The sequence below is a fragment of the Sus scrofa genome, chromosome 9 (genome assembly GCF_000003025.6).
Source record: "Sus scrofa isolate TJ Tabasco breed Duroc chromosome 9, Sscrofa11.1, whole genome shotgun sequence".
Classification (NCBI taxonomy): Eukaryota; Metazoa; Chordata; class Mammalia; order Artiodactyla; family Suidae; genus Sus; species Sus scrofa.
Window position 1 is genome coordinate 53,125,734 of NC_010451.4, and position 19,638 is coordinate 53,145,371.

At 39.4% G+C, this 19,638-nt stretch overlaps 1 protein-coding gene across 5 annotated transcripts in view; it reads right to left on the reverse strand.

Moving 5' to 3' along the window:
- CDON (cell adhesion associated, oncogene regulated) overlaps window positions 1-19,638 on the reverse strand; it is a 99,339-nt gene that overhangs the window by 46,191 nt on the left and 33,510 nt on the right. For all 5 annotated transcript variants that reach the window (XM_021063103.1, XM_021063105.1, XM_021063106.1 and 2 more), the window contains 7 exons: window positions 15,918-16,052; window positions 13,806-14,078; window positions 12,372-12,518; window positions 10,907-11,050; window positions 8,930-9,217; window positions 7,370-7,639; window positions 2,673-3,017 (listed from right to left, as the gene is read on the reverse strand). In XM_021063103.1, the coding sequence (XP_020918762.1) occupies window positions 2,673-3,017; window positions 7,370-7,639; window positions 8,930-9,217; window positions 10,907-11,050; window positions 12,372-12,518; window positions 13,806-14,078; window positions 15,918-15,993 (1,543 nt within the window). In that variant the 5' untranslated portion in view covers window positions 15,994-16,052. The remainder of the gene's footprint in view (window positions 1-2,672; window positions 3,018-7,369; window positions 7,640-8,929; window positions 9,218-10,906; window positions 11,051-12,371; window positions 12,519-13,805; window positions 14,079-15,917; window positions 16,053-19,638) is intronic.

The following is a 19,638-nucleotide window of genomic DNA, read 5'->3' on the forward strand; positions in this document are numbered from 1 at the left end:
GCATGAGCAAAATGTTACACTCCAGCCTGTGTCTACTGTAGGAGTATCAAAATGCCACTTGTGTTATTCAGGATGCAATGAGACTTTTCCATAACCGTTATTGAAAAGGAGATTCAGTCAATTTTCTCTGCTATTCCCAACAACATAATTTGAGCCCTCACAAGATAGTAGACACAATTTATAAGGCCTTCACAGTACTATCCAAGGTTTCTTTACCTACATCATCTCAACTTCAAAACAACTCTGAGAAATGGTCAGAATACACTCTAGTATTTTTATAAAGCAGAATATTTTCTTCAAATTGGAAAAGAGATTAACTAAACTCTGGCTTTCTAAGTACAATAACTATGGCAATATCCAAGAATTAATGACTCCGAGTTAAAACCAATTAAACAGGGAACAGAAACAGATCTGCCAAAGTTGTTCCCACTGTGACCACTCAAACCAGCAACCCCACCCCAAACTATTTCGGACCCTAGGGCAACTCCCATTACAGTTCTGAAAAGTTACAACTCACTGTACAAATATTTGTACATCCGGGACCTCAAAACCCCAAGGTCTGTGGAAAGAAAAGATGGTGGGGGAGGGAGTCATCCTGCTTACTCCCCGCTTCATAATAAACACAGTAAAGGCTGCCCGCACGATAGGATTTAATAAGGCTTAGGTTCCTATGGGAAGGAGTGGGTTGTTATGTGCTGTTCTGAGCTTTAATAGATTCAGCTAGACTTTAATAATTATTAGAGAGAATGTAAAAGAGCAATGAAGGACCCTCAGCTAGGGAGTAGCTTGTGGGGCTACTAAACACACAAAAAAATGGTATTTATAAAGACATAAAATGCTGGGGATGGGGGGGAATCTTCAAGACCTAAAAAGGTCTAATCTAAACAAGTTAGCTTATGTATCCTCTAAGGGCTTCCGATTAGCTATGACTATGATGTCTATGGCTTCCTCTACCCTTTATTTACATAAAGTAATCACTTGTGCTAAATGCTACCTTAGCAGCCCCTGCATTACACCTGTCTTATAGCTAATAATTTTGAGCAGAGTCACTATTTCTGCTTGGCAGAACAGATACATAAGCACACACGTATACAAACATATACACATCCACATGTGTATACATTTATGCAACACTTAACTACTTTTTTTTTTCTTTTTATGGCCATACTGCAGCATATGGCCAGGGGTTGAAGAGGAACTACAGCCACAGGCCACCACAGCCACGGCAACACAAGATCCAAGCTGCATCTGCGACCTATGCCACAGCTTGCAGCGATGCCAGAAATCAAACCCACATCTTCACAGAGACAATGTCTGGTCCTTAACCTGCTGAGCCACAACAAGAACTCCTTAACTACCTTCTTTATTTAAGGATTCTTAAGATTTACTAAAATCAGTGACTATTTCTCCCTTCCCTAAATACTACCACAAAAATTTATAATTGAGTAATAGTTAGACAGTAAGAATTATAACCTAATACTTAGTATTTATTAAAGGCTTTCTACTTCTAGACATCATTATAAGCACTTTATACTTATTAACTCTTATGAAGTTCTATGAAAAAAGGCACCTTCACTAATGCTCAATGATATAAGGTTTGAATTTGAATTAAGCCAAATTTGAATTTTTTTTTTTTTTTTTTTTTTTGGCTTTTGTCTCTTTAGGACTGCACCTGCAGCATACAGAGGTACCCAGGCTAGGGGTCTAATTGGAGCTGTTTCTGTCAGCCTACGCCAGAGCCACAGCAATGCCAGATGTGAGCCAGGTCTTCGAACATAGCTCACGGCAATGCCAGATCCTTATGAGGCCAGGAATCAAACCCACAACCTCATGGTTCCTAGTCGGATTCGTTTCTGCTGTGCCAAGATGGGAATTCCTTGGAATAATTTGAATACTGATATTCTGTATACTAGTACTACAAATAAAGTCATTATTACCCCGAATCTGTAAAATATAAAGAATATTACACACCCTATTAGAAAACTAGCTTTGAATAAGACTGAGGCAAATGTACAGATGGCTGTATGGCTGTATGTTGGCTCAACATTCCCAATGAAAGCCAACTCCCTTTTTTTTTTTTGGTGCAGCATATGGAGGTTCCCAGGCTAGGGGTCTAATCGGAGCTATAGCCACCAGCCTACACACAGCCACAGCAACAAGGGAGCTGAGCTGCGTCTGCGACCTATACCACAGCTCATGGCAACGCTGGATCCTTAACCCACTGAGCAAGGCCAGAGATCAAACCTGCATCCTCATGGGTTCCTTAACCACTGGGCCATGATGAGAACTCTGAAAGCCAATGCTTTAGACTTTTAATTCTGTCCTAACCAAGGGCCCACCTGAAAACACAAAATACCTGCAATGACTTTGAAAACCAAAAGCATTAGTGCCCCAAAGACCTTGGGCTTGCTCCCCAGTGACAGCTTTCTATAGGATAAGGACAAGCTTACCAAATACTTCAGAAGTGGAAACCAAAGTTCATCTGGTTCACATAAGGCCAAATACAAAAAAAAAAAAAAAAAAAAAAAAAAGCAGTTCTACATTCCACCATTGTTGATAAAACTGTATGTATTTAGAGGTCTCTGGAGTCATTAAAGTATACTTCAAATCACTTTATCCCCTACTATCAAAGGAAACTATTCACCTGAGAAAAAATACTAATAGCAACTCACCAACCGCAAGGACAACTTCTGACCATGTGACGCCATGTTCATTTGCTGCTTCGCAGGTGTACTTCCCAGCATGATCCTGAGTGACAGCCTGGATGTAGAGAGAGCTTGAGCCAGCTCGGGATGTGATGAAGTAGACAGGCTCCAGGTCAGCACCCCCAGGTCTTAATAAGTGCGATTTAGATCTAAGAACTTGAGACAGGTGGCCGGTTATCAATCCATGCCTGTCATACCAACGAATGGCTGGAACTGGCACTCCAGTGGCATTGCAGAACAAAGTCACAGAGTCTCCGTCAGCCACTTTTGCACTTGCTGGTGCTGTAACTATAACTGGCTTGAGTTCACTGTCTATTCAAAAAAAAAAGGTGATTCACATACAAAAAAATAAGAACATTATAGCATCAACAATGAAAAATAATTTCAGCCTGTGTAAACGTTCTCAATTTGTACACAAGTTATGGTCTTAGAAGCATCTTTTATACAGGGGCTTCTAAACTATTTTACCTATGGCACAGCAGCGAATATAGATTCACTGAAATAACATGTTCACAATGTCACAAGCAAGTAGTAAGGTAGAGATTAACAGTAATGATTAGAATAAAGGTATCTTCCACCTTGTTAGTATGCTTCTCAACTTTCACTAAGTAAAACAGTCAATAAAAAGTAGAATGCTTCATAGTTGTGGGCTCAGAGATATTGCCCACATAGATTGTCTGTCTTTGAGAAGGGAAGGAATGTATATAAAGGAATCTCTAGAGACCTTTCCAATAGATTTCCTTAGCACATCTGACCACTGTAAATACAGAACGTGTGAAGCCAAAACCTCACACTTTAACACGAAAAAGGTGTAAAGAAATATACAACCAAGTAATAGTCCTTCAAAAAAGATAGTTGATTCCAGGGGGTAAAAATCTGATTATAAAAATCCTGGGAGAAAAACCTGTTCTAACTTACAGTTTTTTTTACCATAGATAGATGAGCAAATTTTTATTTCCTAAAGTGGCAGCAACTCTTTCCTTTTGGTCCCAGGTATTTTGGTGGGGGTGAGTGGGGTATTTTTAAGTGATCTCACAATAGAATATTGATTACAAGTGACATTTTCTCCAGCATATCTTTCTCCTTTTCTACTTCTACTTCCTATGTTTAACAAAGTCAACTAACGATTATCAGACTTTTAAATTTTTGCCAATCTAATCCATGTAAAATGCTATCTTCATGGGTTGTAATTTGCATTTCCCTCAGTACTAATGAGGCTGAACATCTTTTCATGTGTTTATATGCCACGCATTTGCCTTCCTCTGTCAAATGCCTTCTATTTTTTTCTTGGGTCCTTTATTTTCTTTGTAATGGTTCAGAATTATTTGTATATACTAGATACTATTCTTTTGTTAGTTATATATGTTACTAGTATCTTCTCTCAGTTTACTGCCTTTTTCTTTCAATTTTGTTTGTTTGTTTTTCCTGTTTAGGGCCACACCTTGGCATATGGAAGTTTCCAGGCTAGGGGTCAAATCGGAGCTGCAGCTACCAGCCTACACCACAGTCACAGCAATGCCAGATCACAGCCACATCTGTAACCACACCATAGGACCTTATTCTTTAACCATTCTAAATGTAATAGTTTGCGTCTACTAACCCTAAACTCCCAGTCTTCCTCTCTCTTTACACTTTTAATGGTATCTTTTAATAATAAGGATGTTTTCATTTCAATGCAGTCATATCCATCTTTTCTTAAAAATTAGTCTAGAATGTCTCATTAAAAAGTTTTACCCAGGGAGTTCCCTGGTAGCTCTGTGGGTTAAGGATCCACTGTTGTCACTGCTGTGGCTCAAGTCACTGCTGTGGTGCAGGTTCAATTCCCTAGCCCCAGAACTTCCACATGCTGTAGGCACGGCAAAAAATAAATAAATAAATAAATAAAAATTAAAATTAAAAAAAAATTGCTTTACCCAGATCATATATTCTCCTACATTTTCTTCAAAAACTTTCACTATTTTGCCTTTCACATATAGGTCTTTAATCCACTTGAAATCTGTCTTTGTGTACATATGAGTTAGCGATTAAATTTCTTCTCCATTTTGACAACCAATTACCCCACATGAAAACTTGAAAAGGGGAGCTCCTGCTGTGGCACAGCAGGTTAAGGATCTGGCATTGCCACAGCTGTGGCCAGAGGAACATCCACATGCCGCAGGTGCAGCCAAAAAAAGAAAAAAACAAAACAAAACAACAACAACAACCAAAAAAACCCTTGAAATGGATATCCTCTGTTGGTGATCTGCAATATCACCTAAGTCAAGCCCTGATGTGCAAATGCCTTTTTGGCAGTCTCTGTCTTGTTCCAAGAGTCTATTTGTCTGCTCCTGAACCTGTCTTAATTACTATAGATACTTACATATGTTCCAGTATTTGGCAAAGCAAATACTTCTAGAGTGTCTTAGCTATCATTGGGCCTCTGATCATCCAGATAAGTCTGTCAAGATCCTCAAAACACTGAGAGGATTTAATTGGAATTGCATGAATCTACAGAAAGCTTTTGGGAAGACCTGACAACTATGTAATTTGAATTTTGGTATCCTTGAACTGTTAGCTACATCTTTCTATGTACTTGGGTCTTCCTAATATTGCTAATGTAAAAAATAAAAAAGTAACTTTTAAATTACATTTTCTCTCTGCTGCTGGTTGTAATGATTGTTAAGTCTGAAGACAAACTTTAGTTACCAAAGGGGAGAGGTGGGGCGGTGGGGAAGAATGGACTGGGGGTTTGGGACTGGCATATGCACACTGTGGTATACGGAATGACTGGACAATGGGGACCTGCTATAACAGCACAGAGAATGCTACCCAATATTATGTGATAATCTATGAGGGAAAAGAATCTGAAAGAGAATGGATGTGTGTATATGTATAATTGAATCACTTTGTTGGACAGCAGAAATGATAACATTGTAAATCAACTATACTTCAATAAAACTTTAAAAAATGGGGAAAAAAAATACCAAGAGGCAATAAATAAATAAATAAACTACATGCTCTATCTGCTGCTGTTGTAATGGTGAATTTTATGTCAACTTGACTGGGCTAAGGGATGCCCAGATAACTAGTGTGTCTGTGACGGTGTTCCCAGAAGAAATTAGCATCTGAATTGGTAAACTGAGTACAGCAAATAGCCCTTCCCCATGTGGGTGGGCACCATCCAATCTGTTGAGGGCCTTGGTAGAACAAAGGCAGAGGAAGGATGAATTCTAAGAGCTGAGCCATCCTTTCTCTCACCCTAGGTAGGATACCGGACATCAGTGCTTCTGCACCTCTGGCTTTTTGGACTTAGCTCCATCTCCCTAAATGTGAAGTGCACCGCTGGCTTCCCTCTTTCTCCAGTTTGCAGACAGACTTGAAACTGTGAGCCAGTTTCTATAATAAATCTCCTCTTATGCATATCTTAAATATCCTATTGTGTTTTGTTTCTCTAGAGAAACCTGGCTAATACACTAGTACGCAGAAAGGCAACGGGTTCTTGTTTATTGGTCTTCATCCAGACACGTTGCTAAATGCTCTTTTTTTTTTTTTTTTTCTTTGTCTTTTTAGGGTCACATCCACGGCATATGGAAGTTCCCAGGCAAGGGGTCAAATTGGAGCTGTAGCCGCTGGCCTACACTATAGCCACAACAACACCAGATCCAAGCAGCATCTGTGACCTACACCACAGCTTACAAAAATGCCAAACCTTTAACTGACTGATCGAGGCCAGGGATTGAACCCATGTCCTCATGGATGCTAGTCAGATTTGTTACCACTGAGCCATGACGGGAACTCCTGTAAGTAGCTATTTTTAAAAAGAAATGAAAATACTCTTTAATGGACCATGTGGGAAGATGTCCAAGGGATATGTTAAGTGAAAAACTGTAGGCAATTTTTAAGGTAGAGGAGGAGGGAGTGGGATGGACTGGGAGTCTGGGGTTAATATATGCAAACTATTGCCTTTGGAATGGATAAGCAATGAGGTCCTGCTGTATAACACTAGGAACTATATCTAGTCACTTATGATGGAGCATGATGAAGGATAATGTGAGAAAAAAATGCATCTGTGTGTGTGACTGGGTCACTCTGCTATACAGTATAAAACTGACAGAACACTATAATCCAGCTATAATGGAAAAAATTAAAATCATTAAAAAAAAAAGATATTCCCAATGAAAAAAAAATTTTTAAGGTAAAATTTGAGGAAACTTTTCAAGGAAAAATTCAAGGTAATTTATATGAATGCTAACCACCATTTCTGATTAAAAAAAAAGGTATTGTTATTAAATGCATACACACTTGTGTGTAATTGAGTACATACACACATACGAGGGTATTCAAGAAAATGATAAAACTAGTTAGTTCTAAAGAGAAATCTGGCTGGCTAGGGAACAAGAGTGAGATTTTTACCATATAGTTTTTTAAATTATGCTTTTTTTAACTTTGTAGCATCTGTTGAAAAAAATTTTTTTTTAAATGTTTAATGAGTGTGATTAAATAAGGTTGTTTCCTCATGGAAATGCCTACCTGCAACTAGAAAGGAACATGGGAAAGGAGCAAAGTTCTGTTATGGTGATAGGATTATTTCCTTTTTTGAAAAAAAAAAAAATTTAATTTTTAACCAGAACAAAATCCCATTTGTAAAGTAAAATTTCCTACAGTTACAGCACCTAAAAGCCTACCTTTTTCAATTTCAAGTCTCCCAGTAGACTGCATAAATCCAATCCCATTATCTGCTACACACTGATAGAGCCCAGAATCTTCCATGGTAACACCAGTGATCTTCAATCCACTTCCCACAGTTAGATGTCGTGGAGAAGGACGAATGGGCTGTGCATTGTGAAGCCAGGTACGGTTGGGGAGTGGGTTCCCATGAACCTCGCACATAAATTGTACGGTGGCACCCAGAGATACTGTCTGATCCTGCAGTCCTTTAGAAATGGAAGCATGCTCTAAAAACAAAATGTATAAATTAGACTCTAGCTCTCAGGTACTTGTTAAATTACCACACGAGTCATACATCTCCTCTCTTCCAATAACTGGTTGGATCCAAATCGTATCTTTTCCTCACATTCTCCCATCCACTGGGAGAATGGTCATGAAGATAAAATCAGAAATGTATTAGCTTTCCTCAAATAGGATAAACCATTTGTTAATATGTTATAGTCTCTTTGTATAGACCTCTCCACCCATTTAACTACCCCCAACACAACAAATGCCCCCCTACATACACATACACACATACACACACACGCGCGTGCGCATTTCTAATCTTGGGCTTCTCTGAGAATTTGTTTCAGGTGATCTGTTTGAAATAAAGTTATCATTTCCCTGGATTTCACACTAACAAGAGCCAAAACAGAAGACTGATTATTTGGAAGCTAAATTCTTTTTACGGTCAATTCTGCTCTGAGGTTAGGCATATACTGGGCAAAAATCTTCCTTCTGTCACATTTTTACCTGGACAAAGTAAATCATGTATCAGCATTTGTAACAAACATGTGCCCAAATTAAATGATTATGCATATTAATCTAGTCCTAATTATCACTGAATTTTAAAGCCCACTTGCCATATACTTACATTAATTCAGTATAACCTATGTCAGGCCACTGTTGGAAATAAAGAAGTGCAGAAAGTAGACAAAAACTCTATTTGCTACAAAATCACTTACTACTTTTTTTTTTCTGGTTTTCATGAAAATCTGTTTTGATAAAGAAAATATTTTTGCTGCTACACATGACAGTGAGAAAGGAATGGCTTTGAGACAAACTGTATTTACAGGACTGTGAGTGAAAATAGCACAAAATTTATTAGCCAACGATAGTGAAAGCATTCCAAAAGGGAAAATAAAATGAAACTGATGTCTGAGGTGACATTTTCTAGTCAGTACTCTTGGTTACCACTACTGGACACTGCATATTGATACAGCCCAGAATCTTCCATCCTGTTGCATTCTAGTCTCTTTCTTCCACATCACTGAGAAGAAAGAACCAGCTCTGCACTATGTAACCAGATTACTTAGGAGTGAGGTTCAAGAATTCCCAGGTGAAATGCTCTGTGCCACCCAGAAACACTGTCCAACTCAGCACTCTTCTAGGAAACTGATGCTGCTTCTGGCTACAGGTAGCTATTTCTAGCTGGTCCCTATTCCACGTATGGCTCATAAATAGGTCTTCCATTCAAACATCCATCAGGCCAGAAAAAAAGCCTGACTTGGAAAAAACCTTAGGAGACTTCTTACCAAGTACATTCACCATGTAGGTCACATTTTTGATGTCTCCAGACTTATTTCCCACCACACAGGAGTAGTTGCCGGAGTCCTCTGGGTCAATGCTGTCTATGGCAAGATGGGAATACAGCCTTCGCCACCTGCTTCCTGGCACAGCATCCTGACCATCCTTCAGCCAGCGCACTTGAGAAGGTGGGACCCCACTCACCACACACTCCAGGGTCACAGGGCTGTGAGAAAGAACAGCTAATGCCTGTGAAGGGGTGGGATGAAGAATGTGGAAGTCATCTGAAGAAGGGCCTGGAAAAAGAAGGGAAAACAAAAAGACTCATGACTATGACGTACTCTCTTCCAACCTCTTCCTTAGCAAAGCTGTGCACCTTCCCATCTCCCCATTTATTCTTCTTGACACTCCAGGGTCCTATTTGGTAACTAAATAATTATCAGTCGAGAATTAAAATGAAAAGACTCAGAGATGCTTTAGGGCTACTTCTGCATTAGCAGTGTAGAAATGTCAAATTCCCAGCAAGTACACGGACTGCTACTTCACTGTGCTGTGACTACTGGTGCCACCTCAACTCAAGCACCCTAGGCTAAAAATCAGCTATGACTCATCAGATCTCAAAGATAACAGATACATGTTTTCTCATAACTCATACCTAGGCACCAATTTAATTACCACTGCTACAAAGTTATATTTTTTACTATAAATTCTCTTTGCTTGAGCAAGGGGCAAAGTTCTCCATATGAATTCCAATCAGTCATTTTTTCTTTTTACAGCCACACCTACAGCATATGGAAGTTCCCAGGCGAGGGGTCAAATTGGAGCTGCAGCTGCTGGCCTACACCACAGCCACGCAACACCAGATCTGAGCTGCATCTTAGACCTACGCCGTAGCTTGTTGCAACACCGGATCCATAACCCACTGAGCAAGGCCAGTGATTGAACCTGAACCCTCATGGACACTATGCTGGGTTCTTAACCCACTGAGCCACAATGGGAACTTCCACTCAGTCATCTTGACCAAAATTCTTTAACATTTTTTTAATTTTTAATTTTTTTTTTGTCTTTTTAGGGCCACATATGGAAGTTCCCAGGCTAGGGGTGGAATTGGAGCTGCAGCTGCCAGCCTACGCCACAGCCACAGCAACATGGGATCCAAGCCATGTCTGTGATTTATGCTACAGCTCATAGCAATGCCGGATCCTTAACCCACTGACTGAAGCCAGAGACTGAACCTGCACCCTCATGGATAGTAGTTGGGTTAGTCACCACTAAGTCACAATGGGAACATCCCAAAATTCTTTTTAAAAAAGTCATTATATTTTTAAAACATGTACAGACTATTCTATAATGCATTTATGCATGTAAATTTTTTTTTTTTTTTTTTTTTTGGTCTTTTTGCCTTTTCTAGGGCTACTTCCCACGGCATATGGAGGTTCCCAGGCTAAGGGCTGAATCGGAGCTGTAGCCACTGGCCTACGCCACAACCAGAGCAATGCGGGATCTGAGCCATGTCTGTGACCTACACCACAGCTCATGGCAATGCGGATCCTTAACCCACAGAGCCACAATAAGAATTTCCAGGTTTTCAGTGCGTATTTTACATTTATCTGCCAAAAAAAAAAAAAAAAAACAGAATCTTTTTTTTTTTTGGTCATTTCTAGGGCTGCACCCGTGGCATATGGAGGTTCCCAGACTAGGGGTTGAATTGGAGCTATAGCCGCCGGCCTACACCACAGCCACAGCAATGCCAGATCCGAGCCGCATCTGCGACCTACACCACAGCTCAGGGCAATACCAGATCTTTAACCCACTGAGTGAGGCCAGGGATCAAACCCACAACCTCATGGTTCCTAGTTGGATTCGTTACACTGTGCCATGACAGGAACTCCTATGCATGTAATTTTTATAAGACTTTCTCATGAAAAAACAAAGAATACTTCTGAGGACTTCTCCCAGGGACTGTCATTCTCCCAAATACTTACGACTCACAAGGAGCTTCTGGCCAATGGGTTCAACTTTTAATTCATGTGTGACAGGATTAAAAGCTGCACATTTATATGATCCCTTGTCCTCTAAGGATACATTCAGAATCTGAAGATTTCCTGATGGAAGGATTAAGTAATTCTCTGAGGAAGGAAGAGAATGCAGTTAGGCCTCTTTCTTCATGACGGATATCAGTGAAAACTAACAAAGGTTGAATGCATAAAGATGTGGTACTTATACGCAATGGAATACTACTTGACCATAAAAAAGAATGAAATGCCATTTGCAGCAGCATGGATGAACCTAGAGATGATCATTCAGAGTGAAGTCAGACAGAGAAAGACAAACATCATATGATATCACTTACATATGGAATCTAATAAAAGTGATATAAAGTAATTTATTTATAAAATAGAAACAAACTCACAGATTTCAAAACCAATCTTAGGGTTACCACAGGGGAAATTGTGGCCCAGGGGTATAACAGAATTGGGAGGATGAGAACAACATAAACACACTACTGTATAAGATAAATGAGTAACAAGAACCTACTGTATAGCACAGGAAAATCTACTTAATAGTTTGTAATAACCTATATGGGAAAAAAGAATGGGTATGTATATTATGTATGTATATACGCATATAACTGAATCACTTTGCTGTACACCTGAAACTAACATAACATTGTAAGTCAACTACACTCCAATAAAATTTTTATTTAAAAAAACTAACTAAAAAAGGTTGATAGTCATGCTTTAAATGTAGACATGATATGAGCAGCAAAAAAGCAATTAGGGAAAATTTATTAAATGAAGGAAAAGGAATTTATTTATTAAATAAAGGAAAAGGAAAGTCAAGGCAGGAAAAAAAAAAAAAACAGTACTAGAGTAACAAAATCAAACACATCAGAGCTCTCTGACAACAGATGACACTCACTAATGCCAAAGCACAAGAAGCATATTTGGACAAATGACCACAGCTACCACCTTGACTACCCAGGGTTCATTCATGTCTTCATTCCTTTCTTCTCAACAATATGTACTGAGAGCCTATTTTCTGCCAGCAAAGGCCTGGGCACAAGTGATACAGCAATGAAGCAAGCAAAGAAAGCCCTGCACTCTATAATGCTACGGAAAAAAGAAGCTGAGGAAAGGAGACAAAGAAAGACAGGGCATATTATTTAGAGGGCAACCTTCTCAGAGGAAGTGAATCTCTCAGTAAATTCCTAAATGGGCTAAAGAAGTGAGTCTTGGGGTATGGGACTGCAATCATTTCTGTACTGTATTCTGTACTATGTTCTGATTACACTGTAACCATTTATTCTAGCCTCCTCTACTTGACTCTCCAGAGTAGAGATAATATATCATATATATTTTTGTGTCCACAGTTCCTACAGAGCTTAATGGTAGCTGTCTAATGACATCTATTCTGTGGGTGCCCTTGGCTTTTGGTAAGAGGTCTCACCTGTGGAACGTTTCAGCCACTTTCCGCGGATTTTATAGCGTACCTCTGCCTTGGGGTTACTATCTGGTACCTTGCAGCCAATGAAACCAGTACCTTTTTCTTCTGCTCTAATAACATCCTTTGTTGATGAATCAAAATCACCAAGAACTAAAATAAATAAGTAAATAAGTAGATAGGTAAATCAATAAATACAAGTCTGAACTCTCTTTCCCAAAGAAAAATTTAAAACTAGAAACAACACTGCAACATGGCCATTTGTGGCAGCTAATCACCATTGACAGAGGAGGAGGAGCTTTTTATACTGAAAGCAGATGGGGCAGAGGTATGGCTGAGGGCTGGGCCTGGCACCCTTTTCCAGAAATCAATGCTTCCAGGAGACTCTGAGGAAGCAAACTGTCCTTAAAACATTAGGGAGCATTACCAAGCATAAACTGTTCCTGTTCTGTCAAGATAAATCCTTCTTAATCCAGTCTCTCATCAAAACTCACTTTCCCTATGCATCTTTATTCTGTTTGTAGCTGTTCATATTGCAATAAAATGGTTTATAAGAATGAACCTAGCATATCAGCAAATAAAAGCAGTATATCATCTGAATTATCTGCACACACTAACCAGGTTCATTTTCTCTCAGTTTTAAGTTTATTACAGATGGAGCCTCTATGGATGGCCTCTTTATTACGATCCATGCTGAAAGCACTCTGCAGTCTGCCCCTAGGAATTCAGCCCTCCAGTGTGTGCTGTGGAGCTGTCCATGGGTCACAGCTCTACAAAAACATTTACTCTTCTCAGTTATGACAAACTCACTACTCCTGGGGAATCCAGATTTGCTCTGTAAATAGGGGTGCCCTCGCAAAGACGTTTTCCATTACTGGAAGCCATCACCATTTGAAAGGCAGATGGCTCAAACTTCCTCAGAAAACCACGCATTCCAGATTTTCCATAAGTTCCATTCTCAACATTCCTGTCTTTACAGTTATGTCCCCCACCCCCCACCCTCTTCTTCAGCCTGGTTTCAATTAAACACATGACAATCACTCCATCATCTAGGCAAACAAAACAATTAGATGTGGAAAAAAATATGAAGGACTGCATGAAATAACCGTATCAAAGCAGACAACAGCTTTTTTGTGTGGTTGATATTAAGGACTTTTAAATGCTCACAGAGCAATTCAGATTCATGTTAGAAAACTGCCCTAACTCTGCACAAGATATTTTCCATACCCCTTGTTACAGAGGAAAACACAAGGCTAGGCTCGCAGAGGTTCGAGTAGGTTAACTTTCCCCAGGTTAAACACAAAGCAACTGTCAAGGCTAGGACGAGAACTCATGGGTGTCTTACTCCAAAGCCCATCCTCTTCCCCCTACTCAAAAAATACAAGTACTCACAGTAATTTCAGGACAGAGCATCTATAACAGGGATGAAATTAAACTCACCTGCAGTGGATATGGTTGCAGGACCACTCACAATTGCACCGATGCTATTGCTGGCAATGCACTGGTAGTAACCCGAGAGGGAGGGGTTAAGAGAAAGAATAGTCAACGTCCCCTGATGAACCTTAATCTGTTCCACATTTCTGTCCAATCTTTTTCCATTATGCAACCACGAGATATGAGCACTCACGGGTTTAGCAGAACAATGCAGTACTACAGGTCCACCAAGTTTCTGGACAGCAGACAATGGCTCAGAAATAAAATGAGGTGCCAAGTCTACAAGGGAATATTCCCCATGTGCAAAGGGGTGAGGGAGTGGGAGAGAAGAGATAAGGAGAGAGAGAAAGGAGAATACATTAAATACACTCTGCCTGAATCTGCACAACTCAAGGCAACCCCTTATTTTATCTACACGTTATGGTCATTAGAGCTTGTAAAAGTTCTAGGACCATCCTTACACTTTGGAAGAAATAAGGCAACATACTAAAGTAGGACTTAACAATAAGGGCCAAACAGATAAGAATCCTTATGATATAAAACAAAATACTAATTCTATAGTTGAGAAACAGTAAACTGCTCTTTTCATAAAGTAGCTTTTAAGAAATGGAAATTTAGAGTCTGAAAAAGATGACCTGCAAAATAAAAAGAATTCTCTTCCATACTACCAACAGGATCTGACTTTAAGAGTAAATTATTTTATAAGCAAAGGCTATAGTATTTCTTGACTACTTCCCTTTAATACAAAATAACATTTGGGAGTTCCCGTCGTGGCGCAGTGGTTAACGAATCCGACTAGGAACCATGAGGTTGCGGGTTCGGTCCCTGCCCTTGCTCAGTGGGTTAAAGATCCGGCGTTGCCGTGAGCTGTGGTGTAGGTTGCAGATGCGGCTCGGATCCTGCGTTGCTGTGGCTCTGGCGTAGGCTGGTGGCTACAGCTCCGATTCAACCCCTAGCCTGGGAACCTCCATATGCCGCCGGAGCGGCCCAAGAAATAGCAACAACAACAACAAAAAGACAAAAAAAAAAAAAAAAACATTTGAATAATGTTCAACTTTTAAGAAAGCAGAAGCAGAAAGCTAGGAAGCCACACTGAAATGCAAAGTCTATCCTTTTCTTGGATATAAGAATAAACAGGGTATCAAACTTGATATTTTTATTTGGTGTTTGGAATAGTTTCATTTGTTATGTCTATTCCTCCAAGAACTTAGGGGAAAAGTCCTTGCACTCAAGTATCAAAACAGATCCTTCTCCTCCACCCAGAAAAGAGGGTGGGAGACTGGAATCCTGTTAACCTGGTGTAATAAAATACTTTTTAAAAAGTCAATAAATTGCTGAATCTACTTTTATAGGATATTTTACCAGACATGAAGATTAAGAGAAATACCTTGACTGAATCTGAGGTTGTTATTTAGCAAAACAAAAACAGAAATAAAACCACAAAGTTGATTTTCTCTTACTAAGTCCAATATAGCTAAATGGTATTTTTAGCAGATATAATAAATAAATATTACTTAATAAATAAACATCACTGTATTTGTGTAAACTTCTATATAAATCTTCACACAAATCTAAAATAAAAAGAAATGCACGTGAGCCATGTATTAGACTCAGGCTTAAATATATTTAACAATAAACACATTTGAGCTTTCCAGTAACCCAAAACGTTAGATAATAAATTAGGCAAGGTCATGAGAGACCTGGGATTTGAACCAAGTTCTCACTCCAAGTTGAGTACTATTACATACTGATTCTAAAATTTCTTTTTGGTGGCATGTAGTCAGCATTTTATTCCTATTAAAATTCCCAAATTCAGAAACTTGTAATATATCCTCACTGGAAAAAAAAAAAAAAGCATGATCGGACAATATTTATTTTCAAAGCAACAAAAGGAATAAATTACAAGGACAATAATGCAAAGGACTATGAGTATCCAGAAATACTACCAGATTTTTAAATTGCTTAACGGAGCAAAGCTTTAAAATCGTTCCACTAGTCAGACAAATCTTTGATATGTCTTCAGAACCATTACTATAGGTGAAGCATTAAAGTCGACGTTTGTTTTTCATAAGATGAGGAACAGTTGCAACCAAAACACTACCATTTTTGTTATCTTACCTGAAGTCACAGAAGAGCACATAATCAGGAGAGTAACACACAGCAGTGTCTGTAAGAGTCCAGGATCCGGATGCATAGCGCCAGATTACAGAAGCGGGCAGGACAGACTTCCAGAAAAAACCCGTCCTTGGCTCACTAAAAGACATAAAAAAAAAAAAAAGGAAGAAATTCTAAAACAGTTGAAATCTTTTATCTGAATAGCAAGGTAACATGTGAACATGACGGCTGCCCTCTATTTTGAAAGCTCTGTATATAAGTGTCCAAGACAAAGCATTTAACGTTCCACATGTTCCCAATTCACAAACTAATCTCTAGACATTAAATTAAAGTTAGAAATCTGGCTCATTCTTCCAAGATACTAAGACAATGCTTATTTTACACCAAACCAATCATTCCAAACGAATGCATAACTGCCTTTAGCGCATTTGTTTATATATCTCACAACCATCTAAAACTCAACATAACCAAAAGGCATTCTTCCTCTACATTCCTTAAAATATTCCCTTTTTTCAGATGGGGGCTTAGGCTCACGGATTGTGCAGAGCATACCAAGGGCAGGCCTGTGTGGGGACTGAGCTTCTCTGCAGAACATCCAAAGCCCGCTGTGGTGAGATGGGATGAGCCAGGAAAAGAGCACAGAGAAAAGCTGGGCCAGATCCCACCTAGTTTCAAAAGCCACAGTGAAGATTCTGGCAGTAACTCTAAAGGCAATGGCAGGCCCTCGGAGGGCTTAGAGAAGGGAGTAATAGGACCTCATTATGCTTGAAGAAGATCAATTGCTGGTGGAGACTAGACTGAAGTGGAGCAGGAACGGAGGAGGGAGACCAAGTGGGAGGTGATGTCATCACTCAAGAGAGAGATGAGCATGTGTGGGGCTTAGGACAGGGAGTCAACTGTGGAGGTGGTGAGAAGTCACCGGATTCAGAATATACACTAAAGGTAAACCAATAGAATGACGAAGGCTTGGATACAGAGTGAGACAAAGAGATGTATCAAGGTTAACTCTCAGTTTTTGGTATAAGAAAATAAATAAAAGCTCTGTCTACTGAAATGGGTAAGACTGGAGAGGGGAAAGTAGCTGAAGACGAGATTGCTCAAAAGTTGCATTTTGGTCAAGGCAAGTCTGGGGTCTTGATCAAGTACTACTGTCAAGGCGACAGTTGCACAGAAGAGTCTGTAGCTGTGGGGGAAGTCAGAGCTGAAAATGCAGATAAATGGACTTCTCAAAGCCTTGGCACTAGATGAGCTCTAAGGAAAATATGAGAGAGGAGAAGAGAAACTTCAACCTTTAGAGATGGAATAGAGGAGAAAAAAGTAGCAATGGAGACTAAGAAGAAGTAGTCCAAGAAATAGGAAGAAATCCAGAGGAATGCTGTGTCCAGAGAGAAAAATGGAAAATATTTCTGGAAGAAGAGATTCATCAACTGTCTCAAACACTGCTAAGGAACAGAGTAAGATGAGACACCATCAGAAAGGCATTAACAGAGATCACTGGTGGTACAACAAGAAAGGTGTCAATGGAGAAGGGACCAAAGTCTGATTGGTCTGGGATAGAATGGGAAGGGAAGAAATGAAGAAACAGGCACAGAAAAGTCCTTTAAGGATTTGCTATAAAAGGGCAGCAGAAAAACAGGGAGAATTTCTGGAGATAGACGGATGGCACCAATGGAAAGGTCTGTTTTTGTGCTTTTTTAATATAGAGATAATATAGCAAATTTACAAAGCTAAAAAACAAAAACCCAGCACTTATAAGAATATGGGTAAAAATCACTATGATATATTGCTGGTGGAAATATAATTGCTAAATTCTTTTTGGAAGGAAAATTATTCATTCATGCAACAAATATTTATTGTATGCTTATTATCTGCTGGGTACTATTCTAGGAGGTAAGGATAGAGTAACTTAAATGTATATACAAATAAAAAGAGGTAACAGACAAAAACATGTCCCTTACATTCTGTGGAAGAGATGGACAAAAAACAAGATAAATAAAATTAGTAATATTCACAAGGTCCATGCAGTCCTCCAGATATGGTTCATTCTCTTTCCCCTGTGCTATGTGACATTGGTCACTATCTACCACCACACTCATTACTCTGTTCTGCAGTTTATCTGGTTACATAGCTATGTCCTCTTTGAAGGCAAGAATGATGTCATATTCAACTTTGCAAATTCTAATGCCTGGCAGAAAATAGACACTTGATGTTTCCTAAAATGAAAGGAATACCTTAGTATAATGTGATTCCCAGAAGTACTTTAATTTTTTTTTTTCGTCTGTTGTCCTTTTATGGCCGCACCCATGGCATATAGAGGTTCCCAGGCTAGGGGTCGAATCAGAGCTGTAGCCGTCGGCCTATGCCAGAGCCACAGCAACACCAGATCCGAGCCATGTCTGAAACCTATACGACAGCTCACAGCAACGCCGGATCCTTAACCCACTGAGCAAGGCCAGGGATCGAACCCGCAACCTCATGGTTCCTAGTCGGATTCATTTCCCCCAGAAGTACTTTAAAGAGTAGTATTTAATAAGAACTCTCATCTCATCTGAATTTAGTGTAACTTAGCTATATTTTTATTCCTTCATTTGCTTATTCCTTCATTTATATATATATAATTTCAAAAGTCAGCAAAAACAGGTGTTCCCATTGTGGCACAGTGGGTTAGGAATCTGACTGCAGTGGCTCAGGTCATTATAGAGGCACAGATTTGACCCCTCCACCCAACACAATGGGTTAAAGGATCTGGCATTGCTGCAGCTGCCCTATAGGTTGCAGCTGCAGCTCAGATTCAGTCCCTGGCCCAGGAACTTCCATATGCCGCAGGTGTAGCCCTAAAAGCAAAAACAGAGAGAGAACATGTTAGAAATGAGAATTCTACATGCATATTCATTTATGCAAAGAAAGGTTAATTCTAACTACTGGTAAAACTGGGCAGCAATACATAGCAAGGCACCCTAAGTATGGCTTTGAATAAATCAAATGATAGTTCCTGGGATCTGCTCGCTTCTCTATACCACATACTCCAAAATCTACAACTTGCAAACTCAAGTTTATCTACATCGAGGACTGCCTTTTAAAAATTTTCTTGCGGAGCTCTTTTAAAAGTGGGAGAAAAATACTTTGGTACCACTCACTGGCAGAAGGGACCAGCTGTGTGAAAAGTTTTTTTGGTTTATTTGAATTCCCCCTTGGTTCAAGGGTAAGAACTGACACACCACTGCTAAGGAGTCAAGGCAAAGTAAACATTCAAACAATTTGTTAACAGGAGACACTTTCCTGAGAGGATGAGGACAAGGAAGAGTGTTTCACCCTTTTGCCAAATCTTTCCTCAACTATTTATTTATTGAAAAGCAGTGAAACAAATTCCAGAGTCAACTTTAACCCCAGCACATGGTCTAGTAAGTTACTTTACAGATGTCCTTTAAAATGTCATAGTTCGTTATTGCTACCTAAATATCCTCTCAAGGGAATACCCCTATCTTTTTATTAGATCAACTTGCTGTCAGTTATTTGGAAGACTGGAAAGAAATTATGACCCTAAAGTCATTTACTTAACTGTTGATTTGGTTTATATTTATCCATGGCAAGCCTTCTCAGCTTGTTGGAAAGTTGTGATATTGAGAACAAGGACCCAGGTTCTGTTGCTCTATGGGTCAGGTAGCTTAAAGTTATATTCAACAGTCACCAAGAGCAACCTAGGTCCAACCTCACAAATAAACAT